Genomic DNA, 14,663 nt, shown 5'->3' on the forward strand with positions numbered 1-14,663 from the left:
CCCCCTTGCAAGTCCCATGTGCCACTTGCCACCAGCAGGAGTAGAGGAGACCCTGAATCTCAAGTAGGCTGACATCTCTCCAGCTTGACCCCCCATGGCATTCACCTCTGTTGTTCTTGTTAGATGCATGTACCAGGTTGAACTTGGTTCCTCCAAGAGGTGTATCCTTCCTGGGACCTCAGAAGCATGGTCTTATTTGGAAAGAGTGTTATGACAGATGTAATCAAAATGAACTCACCCTGGAGGAAAGTCGGCCTTTAAGCCAACGTTACTGGTGTCTGAGCAAGAAGGGGAAAAAAGATACAGGCACACGAGAGATACCACGTGACGACAGAGGGCAGAGACTCGAGTGGGAAATACACAAGCCCGGGAAGGCTGACAATTGACAGCCAGCTTGGGAAGCCAGGAGAGAAGTGTGGGGCACATTCTCCCTCACAAGCTCCAGAAGGACCCTACTGTGCAGACACCTGCCCCAACTTCAGACTTCTGGCTTCCAGAATGTGAGAGAATATATTTCTGTTGTTTTAAGCCACTAGTCTGTGGTCGTTTGATATGGTGTCCCCGGGAATCAATACAATGGAACAAAGAGGACCTTACAGAACTTTTTCACACGTTTCCATCGAAAGCTTAGCTCTGGGGAATTTTACTAACTGGATCTTTTTATCCTTCACCTCAAATTAGTATGATTTTATAGCCCATCACTTGATGTCTATCAGTCTGTCCTCCCTCGTGACCTCTGTAAATAGGACCTACATGCATTCCACCGAACGTTACCCAATGGGGACTTTGCTTAATTTATGTTTCCCTTGGGATGGGAGTGGAGCATACAAATTACCCAGGGATCTTGTTAAAATGCTGGTTTGGGCTCAGTAGGTCTGGACTGCGGTCTGGGATCTTGCATTTCTAAGGAGCTCTGGGGGGTGGGGTGGGGCACGGGATGCTGATGCCGCTGGTCCAGAAACCCCACCTGGAGGAGCCAGGAGACGAAGTGAAGTGTGATGACGTCAAGTCACCCCTACTGCACCTTGGAGACACTTTTCTATTTAGATTGGAACACAGGCATATGGTTTGTTCAGAAAGTTGTGTCCTACGACACCCTAGGAACATCCTGTTTCCACAAGCCTGCCCCAACTCAGCATGGTAGTCGCTACGTATTGGCAGTCATGCTAGACCGATTTCTTGCTGAACAACTCTTCCTCTTTTCTCTCATCTTGTTAATCAGACTCATACGAAAATCACCAGTTGAAGGCATGGCTGGCTTCTCTCTCTCTCTCTCTTTTTCTCTCTCTCGGCTCATCACGACTTCCCTGTGCCATGGATCGCCTCCAAACACACCTGGAGAGGGGGAAGTGGGTGGAGACAAGCGGCAGAGACTCCGAGCTCTGGCTCTGTCGAAGGAGTTAAGGTTTTCGTCGGGCTTACTAAGGGGCCAGTTAAAGAAAACTTTGCGGGGCCAGAAGCAGCAATAGAGAATCCCCATACTTTGGGCAATCCTTTTAGAAGCAAGCCAGAGGCCATTTATAATGGAAGTTTTAGTTTGATATCCTTTCTGAAGAAAGTTTTAATTTTTAATTTATAGAGAATGACTACAAGGACCCAGAATTCAGGTTGAGGATAGGGGTGAGCAATTGAACTAAACCTCTGGTTTGGGGGGGGGGGCGCGTGTGTACAACAAAGCCAGGGCTGGATTTATGAGTAAATAGAACCGATCTACATGTAGGAAAGGAGGGGCCCAGGCCAGCCCCTCACTCTGGGACCATCTGGTAATTCCTACAGTTCTGCCAACACCCTCTATTTCTTCGTCAGTTCCTTCATGAGGCACCAGCTAGATGGCCGACATGAAGGGCCAGGGGCTGATAAGGATTGATAAGGTGCGCCGCCCATTTCCAGAAGCTGGGCATCTTGTAGGGAAGACAAACACACAAACAATCACATTGTATGTGATAAACAACTACAGGGACCTGGGAGACGGGGCTTTCCCTACTGCAAGGGGGGTCCTGGCAGGAGTCACACAGGAGGGAGAGCTGGGGGGTTATGTGGCAGAGGGAACGACACGGGCAAAGATTCGGAGGACGTTCTGGGCAAGCGCAGGTCTTCTGAGGAGGGATGAGGCCAGAGGATGTTCGTGGAAGGCTTCGGGCCCCATGCTATGTAATTGTTCCGCGGGTCGGTATTTCCTGAAATATGTTCCAAGGAGCAATAGTCCCACAAGATGCTTTGAAGTAAAAATTCATCCTGTGGTGTGAGCACCACAGGTAACGCTCTATAATCTCTCTCCCTGCGCCCTTGGGCCTCGAGATCACCCACGGGCTCTTTAAACACCGTACAAAGTCTCGCACTGAAGAGACCTACATTTATCCAACCCAGGGTTTCCCGAGATTATTTGACATCAGGAATCTTGTTTTCACACAATCCCTTTCAGAAATGCTTCTGTAAGAGTCACCGAGCTCTTTGGGGGGAGGGGATGCTGGGAGGTCACCGAATCTGTGTTTTCTGCACCAGTTGTGGGATCTTCCTCCCTTTGGAGAGGGGACCTTTGCACCCCACCCCACAGGCACCATGGGAACCCTGGCCCAGCACCTCACCCAGACTCTGACCGGAGCCCCCCGGGGACTGTCCTTGCTGCTGGTCCTGTTGGGCCGTCTCCCACACCACCCCCAGGGTCAGTCAGATCATGGGCGCGCACAGCTGCTCAAGGGGGTCCCTGCCCCTGAGAAGCTGTCCAGGCTCTGCTGCTGGACGGACAGCCCGCCCTGCCCTCCCCTGCCCTGCCCTCGCCCTGACGCTTCCTCTCGGCTCCTCCCTCAGGCCCCAGGCTCAGCAGCAGCCTGGGAAGCCTCCATGGAAACCAGCCCTGGCGCTTTCTTCCCTGACATCCGCCCCCGCTGGGGAAAAAAGCGGAATCCTCAAGAGAGGAAAGCAGAAGCGACCCACGAGTCTGGTTCTCTGGTCCTGCTGGCAAGGGCATCCTAGAAGCCTTGCACTCTTGCATGGTTCCTGCTCCCTTGCTGCTGGAGGACCCCCTCCCCCCCCAAGCCAGGAGGGGTTCTGTGCTGGGAGTCCCAGGGAGTGAGAGCAGGAGGCAGGCCCTGGGGAGGTGAGGGAGAGCCAGGCATCCACCATGGTCCCCGTTCTTGTGACCACGAGTCCCGTCCCCACAGACACACCAGAAGCAGGAAGAACTCTCCTTCATATCCGAAACCCACACTCGAGTCAGGCCACGGAGGGCCACGGAGGGGATCCTGGAGAGCAGACAGCTCTGATGGAGGCAGTCTGAGGGGCACCCACTGTCTTCCGTCTCAGAGCTTTGATTCCCAAAGCTCCACTCATAACCTCAAATCTTAGCTGCAGAGAGGGCAGCCCCTTTAGGGCATAGGGCCCAGCAGTTGAGATGACAGGACATCAGCATTCCCACTGAAGTGTCCCTGTCAGAGAGCACCCGGGCATGGGCTGCTGGTGGAGGCCACATTGCCAGTGTGCTCAGGGTGGGGTGGCGCTGGCCGCGGCCCCTTCTGTAGGTGACGAGCTCTGAAAGCCTCAGGGAGGAGCTTCAGCTCCTATGGAACATCACTCCACAATGAGTCCCTCATTCTTTATGGGGCGCGCGCGCGCGCGCGCGCACACACACACACACCATTCCTTTTTCTAGCTACCTTCTAGAAATTTTCGAGTCTTCTATGGACACACTTGCATTGGTGGCATCTCTGCAGCACGTTCCCTCTTCCATCCCCGTAACCTGGCACTTTGCTAGGACCTTCCTGAAGGCTCTGAGAACTTCTCTCTCCACAGTCCGGTCTTCATCCAGACTTTTGTGAACCCTGACCCTTGTGGCCCTCCGTTCCTCCTCACCTGCCATTTCCCCCCTCCTGTCTCCCAGACTGTCCCGCAGGGGACATCTCAATCCCACCCAGCTCTTCAGATGTTCTGTCTGCTCAGACTTGCCTCTGAAGCTGAATGGCAAATGACAAGGAGCCTGGCTGCAGGTCCCTCCAGTCCTGGGGATGGCCGGGCTGGGGGGTAGTGCCAACGAAGCGGGAGAACACCACAGGTCCAACTTCAGTCACTTCAACAAGCTGTCCTTTGCAAGACTTTTGGGCAAAGACCAGGAGACCGCCAAGCTATCCCCACTCTGTGGAACGGTACGTTCTTGCTGACTCTGGGATCCAGGAGACCCGGAATGTGCACCAACAACATTGTTCGTAGTGCCAGCCTTGCCAAAATTGTGAAAAAGGTAAATGTTCTGTTCGTGGGCCTCCAGGCCTCCTTGATGGCCAAGACTGGCCAAACAAACCAGCCACTGGCCAACGCGCTCTACTGGCCAAAGGCTTGATCAGATTAAAGCAGGGTGCAGACTGCCCTCCAGAGTAGATGGCAGTGGGGGCCGTGGGGGGAAGCAGATCATCATGGGGTAAGGTGTCTCTCTCAGGACCTGAGAGACGGTCCTCCAAAGCCTGCATTGGCAGCTCAGCTGGACTGTGTGGGTTCTGTGGGGACACAGCCCTGCTGTGAGAAGCACTTACAGGATGTCAGGAAATTCTGTCCTCGGGTCCCTTTGTTTCCTCCCTCCTGCAGATTCATGCATTAGTGGTCTGCCTGGAGTCACCACACACGTGTACACACACACACACACACACACTCACACACATACCACATGCACAAGCCTATCGTAGGGCTGCATCTCTCGAATACAAATCCTATTTCTTTGCACCCCCGAGCTTGTGTTGTCCTTCCTCTCCAGGTTCTCTCCAGGGTTGCAGACTGGTGGCTGCCGGTGGGCACACAAGACTCCCCGGTGGGCTGCTCTTGGCAGTGAGGGCAGAGCCTTTTTCTGGAGCTCAGCTGGACTAACTGTGGGAGTCTGTCTTAGTCCTTCTCTTCTTCAGGGCTGGTAGGACGTGAGCTGGACATATCGACACCAGCAGAGTCCGCTTTATTGGAACCATTGTCCTTATCAGACTCCTGCCTTGACATGGGGCTCCCCATCACCTCTTGTCTGTTCTCCCGCGGGGTCCCCTGAATTTGGTTTCTGTGGAAGGGACACTAGACATTGCCATGTGTCTCATGGCTTCTTCTTTCTTTCAAGTGTAGAAATCTGAGATACTGGATGCTGGCCAGCCTGAGCACTGTCCTTCGGGGCCCTTCCTATCAGACCGAAGTGGTCCGGTGCTTACTGACTGGAAAGAAATCTGCCCAGCGCTCTCTTCTTTGTTTTTCTTTAATCCCGCGACATAAACTCAGCTCTTTTATTTTGGAGACTATAAAGGGAAAACATATTGGCTCTGGTGCCCTCTGGTGGCGAATTGCCATCATATCATCGCCCCAGAAATTCCCCGGCTCGGCGGGGGAGGGGCGCGTGTTTGCGGGACCTACTGGGACACCCGCGGGTCTGCAACCCTGCCCGTGGTTTACGCAGGTTTTGATTTGGTGAAGTTAAATTCCTAGTTATGGAATTAGGTTTTCCCTTTTCCCCTTCCAAGAACTCTCCACCGCCGAGCAGTTTCAAATGGGGAAAATACTCAACTGTCCAGTCAGTATCTTGGGTGTGCAGAGAACATGGGTTATTAGATGTGGTGACGGTGCTGTTGGCCACTCTTTGTGCTCTGAAGTTTTCGCGCTTACCACTGCTGGAAGACATGGGTACTGAGGTACAGGCGATGGGTTTCCAGAAGCTTCCTCTCTCTGGCTCCCAGGAGAGACAGGACATACTTTTGCCTTAAGGATCGTTCTAGGAGGTAAAGCAGCCTCAAACAAATAAGCCATGACTGTTCCCATTCTATTTTATGAGATGGCAAATAACCGCCTTCAAAATCGTCGCATTCCCTCTGCCTTCACTCAACAGGAGGACAAGACAGATTGCACTTTCCGGGAGGTCAGCACCCAAATACAGAGTGCAGATTGAGACAGAAGGGACTATTTTCTTTAAATGACACAATGGCTTCTGTTCGTGCCAAAGATCCTAACTACTGCTGGCCAGAAAAGGGTGGGCCCTAAACTTGGGAGACCTCTTTCTTGCTCTTTTAAAAAAAAAACCACAAGTGTATCACTTATTATGTAAAAATGTTTTTTCCTAAGTTTATTTTTTTCAGTAATCTCTGGACCCAACCTGGGGCCCAAACTCATGACCCCAAGATCAAAAGTCACATGCTCTTCGGACTGAGACAGCCAAATGTCCCTGTTTATTATTTTGATTATATTAATTATTAGTAAAGTAAGTTAGACTAGCCTCCCCATGCTTCTCCCATCCATGCTTTGTATCTTTCTAACGTGCTTAAGAGACCGCGTGTAATGTTGCCTACAGGAGCACTGCTTCTTGGGATGGTGCCCATTCCCCAGGCGCCTCCTCTTCCAGCAGGGATGAACTCAACCCCCCAGCGTGTTTACTAAGGATTAAGAGAAAGTGCATAATGGACCCTCAGCCGTCAGTCCTCTCTCCTGCTCTCCGGAGGCCGTCTGGCATCTGCAGTGCCCCCCAGCCTCTTCCTGGGCTTGTGATCCTTCCCCCTGGAGTCTCCTTAGCCTGTCTTGGAGCTGCCTTTGAATGAGAACCTTATGGGTTCTGCCTTTTGCGCTCCATGCTGCAGCTCTGGCTTTCCCTTTCAGTCAAATCTCAGCTCCGATATTGAGGATCTGACCCTTTTCCTTGGGGAGCCTGCCAGCAGCCTGCCTTTCCCTGCACCTCCTGCTCCTCAGTTGGGAAGTAAGAAGGCTGGTCCCAATTGTTGGCTCTCAGTCCAGAGCAGAGGGGTTCCCAGGGGCCTCTGAAGAGATCTCCAATTGAGGGTCCCCCTTTTACCAGTTTTTTAAACTGGGCTTCTAAGAAACATTTCTTTGGGGTAAAAAAGGTTGGGACTTAGGGAAAGTTTAAGGAAAAGTCTATAAAAAACAATGGACAAGATGATCTCATATCCCTTCCAAAGCTCTCAGATGCTTCAGAACTTCCTTCTCTCCCGTCTCCTCCCTGACCACTCCTGGGGAGGAAAGGCCTTAAGTAACATTTTAGAGACAACATTTTGCCCTGGGCTCCATCCATCAGCTCTTCTAATGGATATTGGGCACTTGTCCCAAGCCAGATAAGTCACATTAAAGCTGAGAACAAGACCAAGGGATTGGATTTCTTTTTAAATGAGGACCAAAATGTACGAATTCCCGGAAACTGTTAAGATGCTTTTAAAAGATGTCTTAAGTAATCATGCTCTTAAGCTTGTCTTAGTTTCTGAAACTTCTTGGGTAGGTTTCTGCTTCGTTTTGGTGGAAAGTTGTTCTAAAGAATGGAATGAAATTTGCCTACCCTGGCGTCAGGCTGAGGCAAGAGGGAGAGGGGAGACCGATACTGATCACATGTGTACTGAGCTTCTGGGCCCGGATGCGGATTAACAGGAGGAGGGGCTCCTCGTGACAACCCTCTGTGTCCACATTCTGTAGATCAGTGGCTTCTAGAACTTAAAGTCACATGACCAGGGATGCCTGGGTGGCTCAGTCCTTTAGGCTCCCAACTCTTGGTTTTTGCTAGGGTCATGATCTCGGGTTATAGGATCAAGCCCCAGGACAGGGTCTACACTCAGTGTGGAGTTGGCTTGTCCATTTCCCTCCTCTGCCACCCCTCCCCCACCCCACTTACACGCTTGCTCTCACCGTCTCTCTCTTTCTCAAGTAAATAAATAAATAAAATCTTGAAAATATTTTTTAAAAAAATCACCTGACCACATAGCCAGTAAGATAAGAACCAGCATTCAAACCAGGTGTGCGTGCTGGACTGAATTTGCAGGGTCCCACAGAGAGCGTGGAATCTGCTTTACTTGGGCAATGCTTCTGAGGTCCAGAGAAATCCCTTCATAGATAGCACCACCATATGTTTTCTTCTCGCAGTGGGGGAAATTGTCCAGGACAAAGGTCTAACTCCGTGGCCGCGAGGATGGCGGGCATGAGATAGCACTGTCCCATGCACACGCAGGATGCCTAGACGCCCATACCACGGGCCAGACAGACTCCCATAACGCAAGAAGAAGCGAGATTGCCACTGGCAGAGTCACAAGTAAATGGCGCGATCACGATTTGAACCCGACTCTCTCTCAAACCCTCCTTCTCCCGACTGTACTGTACGCCTCCCTCCACACTCTCCTCACATGCACAAGGCTACGACCAAGTTTCTAGATTTGTCTGCCGTTCAGGGCTCTCGTCGGCCCTGGGGATGCAGCACGGAGAGAATCCCCACACAAAACTGTCTTCTCCTGAGCCGCTCTTGGGAAGGAAAATACCCAAACTGTATCTTAGTTCTAAACCCATGTCAGAAGCTTTGTGTCATCAGTGAGAACTTAGTGCGTCCGAGTCAATGATCTGGAGGTTAAAAAAGTCTCTCTTTTAACCCCCCATCCCTCCACTGTTCTCTGCCCTTCACTAAGGTTGAAGATGGGTTTACTTGTTGAAGGTCCACTGATGTCGATGGGCGGAAATAACCAGAAAGTTCTTTGGTTAAGTCCTTAGCAGCCGTAAGAGAGTAAGCTCTATTCGGGCCATTCTGTTTACTCTGCTTCTGATGCTTTGACATCTGGGGTCTTGTTACCGTGGAGAGACTGCCCTTCCCAGGGCTAGCCAGTTCCTAGAGATAGTAGATCACTGGCCTCTGAGAACAACTTTCCTATGCAAACTAGCCCATCTCAAGCCCTGTTCTCACCACCTCTCTCCTGGGGTCTCACAGCTTTCTTCATGGCCCCAGGGCTGGACAAGTACAGCCCCCTGCCCCCCCCCCATCCTAGAGCCCACTGACATTTCTCACCGGCCAATCCCAAGCTTGCTTTCCCTGCCCCACCCAATCCTTCCCTTGGAAACCAAATCAAAGTCGTTGCTCATGCTTTCCCCACACTCCCTCTGCCTCCCAACTGAGCCTGGTGCTTCCCTGTGTGAACACCATGGTCCAGCCCTCTTGGGGACCGTGAGCAACAAACCCTTCTTGGTGGCTGTTGTCTCCTTTTCCACCCAGAAAAGGACTGGCCTCCCCATACCTGAACAGTAATAATGCAAAAGCCATCCACCGCTTCTAAACGTCATCTGTCCCTCTATTTCGTCCTTGTAACAGACTGTCTTAGGACATGGGTCCAACTCAGAACTTCATGTTCACTAAGAACCACAAATCGCCTGCTTTCTCAGTGGTGGTCCAGCAAAGCAGACAGAAGGCACAGGTGTACAAGAGATACGCCAGTAAGTTGTTACAGTGCTGTCTGGGCGTAGCCCACAGGGAACCAAGCAGTGCCCTACACTAAACTGGGAAACAAAGCCACGCAAACACCAGAGTAACTCATCACAGCTCTTCCCTTGCCATTTGCTCCTGAAACCACCTCCAGGAAAGTGTGGGGAGGCTCCCACACTTCCCTGGAGGTGGTTTCAGGAGCAAATGGCAAGGGAAGGACTTTTTGGGATGGGGGTGGGGAACACATTAAAAATACGCAAATTGAATTCACTGCGCTCAAATGCAAAGAAGAAATTTAAGAAGCTTCTAATAGTGAAGCTATCAAAGGCAGAAAGATGGAACGTTCATGATTAAAAGAAATTCCAGTCATGTTGGCGCTGACCACCACCTCCCCCCACGCCGACCCCGCCCTCCTGGAAGCAATTCATCCTGCCTTGTTTTCCTAGAGTTCTTTTTTTGTTTGTTTGTTTGTTTGTTGCAAAGTTAGAAAACAAATGTGTTTCCCGGGGAGAACAAAGCCCATAAATATTTTATGGACGTGAGAGAAGCGAATTGAGTTCATCCCAGGAACATTTGTCATCCGCAGTTAGGACAAGAAATCGACTTGGCCCCGTCAGTTCCACAGTGTGTGCCCGGCAGGGCTTTGGAAGCTCAGAATCGAATGAGATGTGCTGGGGGTTTTTTCTACTCACCCTTTAGCCAGTGTTGCTATGCCAACGTCTGTTAACTTCATTCCTACACCTACAGGAAGAGAGAGCAGAGACGGGATTTGTGTTACCCAGGGCTCCTGGGAAAGGACCAGCCCGGGGTTTCCTGGGGGGAGTGACAGCCCCACCTGCCTTCCTTCCCTACAGAAACACACGTTCCTCCCTGTTTCATCGGTAGAGGCCTCTTTCTGTCGACACTGACAGCCTTTTGGACATACATCCAGCGTGGCAGGATAATAATGGGGGGATGGCAGCCCTAGGACCGCGGCTTAGGGGAGTTGTGTCTCTCGGGATCCAACGGTGGGGCCTGCCACCCCTGCTGCCCTTTGTAGCTTGGGCAGTGATGCCCCCTGTGTGCCTGGCCCATCCCTGCTACAGGAGGAGGGAGGTCAGCAGCCCTGTGAGTGGCTCTGAAGCTCGCTGCTTGCCCCGCAAGCTCTCTCCCTAGAAGAGCTCTGACCGGGGACTGGTCTGCACCACTGGGTCCCCGCAGTGGCAGGGGGCGTGCATGTGTGCGGCGGGTGGGGGGTGAGGTCAGCCGTGACAGAGTTCAAGATGGCACAGGATCTGTTCCAAGCCATGTCCCATCTCCATAATGATGGTTTCCCAATCAAGGAGGGAAGATTCTCAGGCTTGGCTCTAGGCCCAGGGACGCACTCCTGAGTTATACATGGAGACTTGTCACAACTGGCCTGGAGATGCTGGCCACTGTGACCCATGGTCTGACCCTTTGACTCATCCTAACCTTCACCCATTAAACCATGTGGGGGCGGTTACCAACACCACAGCCATCCACACGGCTGCCCAAGCGTCCCACTCTGGTTCAGCAAAAAGCCACAATATCCCTGATGGAAACATAAGAACACAGAAGGCTTTTCACCTCTGCCTCTCCAGCAGGAGCAGCCGAGAGAGTGGCTGAGGAACCAGGGACATACAGAAAACGGAAAATCCTTCTGTCTTACAGGGAGGGGAAGGGCAAGAGTCGCTGTCCCCTGGGGCCGCAGAGAAGAGCCAGGCTCTCACCCTGTCCCCGTCTCACCCCGCATCCCTGACCTCTTCCAGATCTGGAGGAAGACAAGCCTTTCCGATGCCCAGAGTGTGGATGGCCCCGAGCCTCTCCAGACTCTCCTTGCCAGGCCCGGGAGCAGCTCGGCTCCTGTCTCTCTAGGGTGGTGGCCATGGGCGCGGGCTCCAGCTCAGTGGGCCTCCGCCTCAAGGGCGCTCCTACAGTCTCGTGACAGGCCCTCCGTGGCGGAGCATGGAGTCCACTGTGCTCCCCACCAGTCTGTCTGGCTTGCCTCCTCTTCTCTTGCCCCTACGTCTTGTCCCCCCCAGGCCTGTGGTCACTGTATTTCCCATGGCCTGCGGGTGACCTGCTCTCTGAGGGGACTGGCAGCACAGAAACCGGTCTGGGGTGTGGACCAAGCAACCAGCATCCTCTCTCTCCCAAGTCCCCCCCCCACCGAGGTCAGACGTGATGGCAGCTAAGCTCCGTGAGCCTCCACACTGGGAACGCTGCTTTCAGAGGCCCAGGAGAGGAACACTAATGGGTTAATGCTCTGAGTCAGCAAAAACACAGGCCATGCGGCTCTTCAGGCTGGCTGGTCCGACAGAAGCCGCTTTGCCGCGTGCACCTGTGAGCTGATCAGACCCGGCACTTCGGAGGGCCAGTGAGCATTTTAAAGGCCACTTTTGCAGTGGGCGACTGATTCACCTCATTCTCCCAAAGCTAACAACTAGAACGTATGCAGAAGTGCTTCATGTAGCCTTTATTACAGGGGCTGCGCTTTAAAAAAAAAAAAAAAAGAAAGGAAGAAAGAAAGAAAAAAGGGCACCAAATTGTAAAAGCCCTCTTCGGACATCTTGTTTTTGTGGAGCTCTGTATTTAAAAATCTCAGCTCTGAGCTGCATTTTAGTCCAATTTCAAGAAGTCATTTGGCCAAAGGTCCTTGAACTTGTGGATCGCTTTTCCCGCCTCTCGCAATTACCAGCTATCACTCATAGTGGAGAAAAAGAGAATATAATTTTGAAAAGGAAACATCTCAGTTCAGTAATTTGCTGGCGGTTCAATCAAAATCTCCAAAAGGGTAATAATTTGAATTCTAGTGTGCAGCCATGGGAGGTAGCGGGGGATAGCGGGTCGTGTCTGGTGAAAGGAAGGAAGAAGGCAGCATCAGGAATTTGTTCTCCAGAACTTGGGTTATTGGGTCTTTTGGGGTGACTGCTTCTTAGGAACCCTCGTGGTCTCAGCGACGGGCAGATCTCAGGGCCAACCACACGCGGGGCTTTCCCCCCCAAGCTTGCCGAACCCCCCTCAATCCCGTCAACAAGCTACGGCAACATGTGAAGGGATCGCTTTTAAGAGTCTGAGAAGGTCATAGTTGAGTTTGGGTTTGTTTGGGCTTTTTTTTTTTTTTTTTCATCCTAGTTCCGGCATCTCAGTCAAATTAGAAAATGTATGGGTTCTCTAGAGAGTGGATGTGCTATCTCCTCCACAAAGATGATGACAGTAACAAGATTTTCCCCAGCAGCAGAGAGTAAAAACACCCCGTTAGACACCGTGCCAGCGCAGTGGACCGCACACGCCGTTCCCCGAGAGATGTAACATTCCACGGAGCTTGTTCGCAGGTGCCTAGAAGCAAAACGAACCCTGCACGGAGCTCTGGGGCGCTGCTTTTCAGCAGAAGAACTATACTTATTGCAAAATTAACTCTGAGGGAGAAAAGATGGAGGGGGGAATCCAGACCCACACAGCCGGAGTCTAACTAGAGAGCTGTGTATTAAGATCATGGGCATGTGTACGTGTGTGTGTGTGTGTACGTGTGGCAGCGGAGTCTCCAAGGCAGCTGAGCGGGTGTGCAGCCTCCAATATGCAGATCGACCCCACCTGCAAGGCTCTGACCTTGCAGTTCCCAGCTGGCCCTCAAGAAGGCCCTTACTGGATGCTCTAATTTCGGGAGACACTTGGAAATCTCTTACAAATTGGTAAATTTGCGGTTTAGTGGAAAGAGCTTGGGTTTTGGGGTCCGAAGCCACAGGGCAGGGTCTCGGACTCCTCTGCTTATTAGCTGGGTGACAGCAGGCAATTAAAGCATTGTCTCTAGGCCTCTGTTTTCTCATCTGTAAAATGGGATCCTAATGTCTTCCTCTCAGACTTCTGTCTTCTGTTTGTCTTACGTCTTATGTCTTCCTTTTGTCTTACGAAGATCGGACAGAAATCACAGGAAAAAATGAGTACATACGCAAAGGAGGATGTCATTGAATCTTTTTGCAATGTCTTATGTCTGTGTTTATTTCAAAATAAAAAGCTTAAAAAATCGGGGTACACTCACTCTGTGGCAGTGCTGTGCTATGTGACTTCCCAGCCTGTTTGAGCCCCCCAACACCCCCCTACCCCCTCACCACTCAGGTAAAGGACTGAAGCGCAGAGAGGGAAGTAACTTGCCCAAGGCTCACAGCTAGGAAGCCGTGGGAACAGAACCCAGAGGTCGTCTTGCTCTTTACCACCAGCTGTAACAAGAGCTGGAGGTCCTCATCGGCAACAAGGTCTGACGTACAGCGGGCATACGATTATAGCTCAGATTTTTCTTCACAGTATTATTTGGAAAGGAAGAGGAAAAGGAAAACCTTTGTGGTAGAAACTGTTGGTGCCCCACCCACTGTCCTCACCCTAACCACTTCCGTGCACTCTGGCTACCCCCCCATCCCCGTGCCACCAGCATCTCTTTGCCTGAGCTCACGGGAGCCTGCTTTGCTCAGCTTGGCTTGTCCGTGGGCAGGTGGCAAGTTCAGGGGCATTAACACCCACACCAGGAGTAGCTGCCCACTGGTAGCTAAAGACAACTGGTGTATAAATACCACTGCTCCCTCCCTTCTTGCGTGAGATAATTCTGAGCGGCGTGCTCTGCACAAGCTCCCAGAGTCTCCCCAGCAGGCAGGACCTTTAGTGACCTGCAGCAGGAACTGGCTGTGTTCCAAGGCTCCCTATTGGCTGCCTTTTCACTGCCTGTCATACTCCTCTCTCCTAGCAGGGTCGCCTGGGATCCCCTCCCCAATATTTGTACCTGAACATGAGTGTGCAGGAAAGGACTCACCTTGCCCAAATAAAGGCTCAATCCCCACCCGGCTCCTGAGAGGTAACCTCCGAGCCCTGGAATGACCCACCTGGTAAGACCGTCTTTGTCTACCTGGGGTGGTGGTGTGACCTCTGGAGAGGCTAGAAACCAAAGTCCATCTTGAGGCGAGTTATGCCAATGGGATGGATCTCCAGTAAAAACTCTCACCACCAAGGTTTGGGCGAACTTCCCCGGAAAGCAGTAGCATGCACACGGCCACACACATCACTGCTGGGAGACGTTGGTGCTGTCTATGCGGCTCCACCGTGACAGGGGATCTGGAAGTTCCCCCGGGCCTCCCCCTGTCTCTGCCCTACGAGTCTCTTCCTTTTGCTAATTTGAGTCTGTATCCTTTCACTGTAAGAAACCATAACCAAGAGTGTAAAGGATTTTCTGAGTTCTGTGAGTCCTTCCAGCAAATTATTGAAACAGAAGGAGGTCTTGGGGAACCTCAAACTGCAACTTGTCTCAGGGTGGTCTCTCTGGGTATCCTAATTGTCATAGCCCACTTCATAGGAAAAATGCACTCCCATCGATTTGCATATAAATTGAAAATGTGCAAACTAGCCAGCAGGGCTTGAAAATCTAAAGCAACTGCCCTATTAACAACAAACGATTACGTCTTAATTTATCTTTTGGTACAGTCAGATTTTCCTC

At 51.7% G+C, this 14,663-nt stretch overlaps 1 protein-coding gene across 4 annotated transcripts in view; it reads right to left on the reverse strand.

The window, feature by feature from the left end:
- The window catches only part of ALPK2 (alpha kinase 2), a 114,936-nt gene that overhangs the window by 3,719 nt on the left and 96,554 nt on the right, over positions 1-14,663 (reverse strand). For all 4 annotated transcript variants that reach the window (XM_004745560.3, XM_004745559.3, XM_013052745.2 and 1 more), the window contains one exon: positions 9,877-9,925. In XM_004745560.3, coding sequence (XP_004745617.2) covers positions 9,877-9,925 — 49 coding nt within the window. The remainder of the gene's footprint in view (positions 1-9,876; positions 9,926-14,663) is intronic.

Source organism: Mustela putorius, unplaced genomic scaffold (assembly GCF_011764305.1).
Source record: "Mustela putorius furo isolate JIRA1106 unplaced genomic scaffold, ASM1176430v1.1 tig00003858_pilon_pilon_pilon, whole genome shotgun sequence".
Lineage (NCBI taxonomy): Eukaryota > Metazoa > Chordata > Mammalia > Carnivora > Mustelidae > Mustela > Mustela putorius.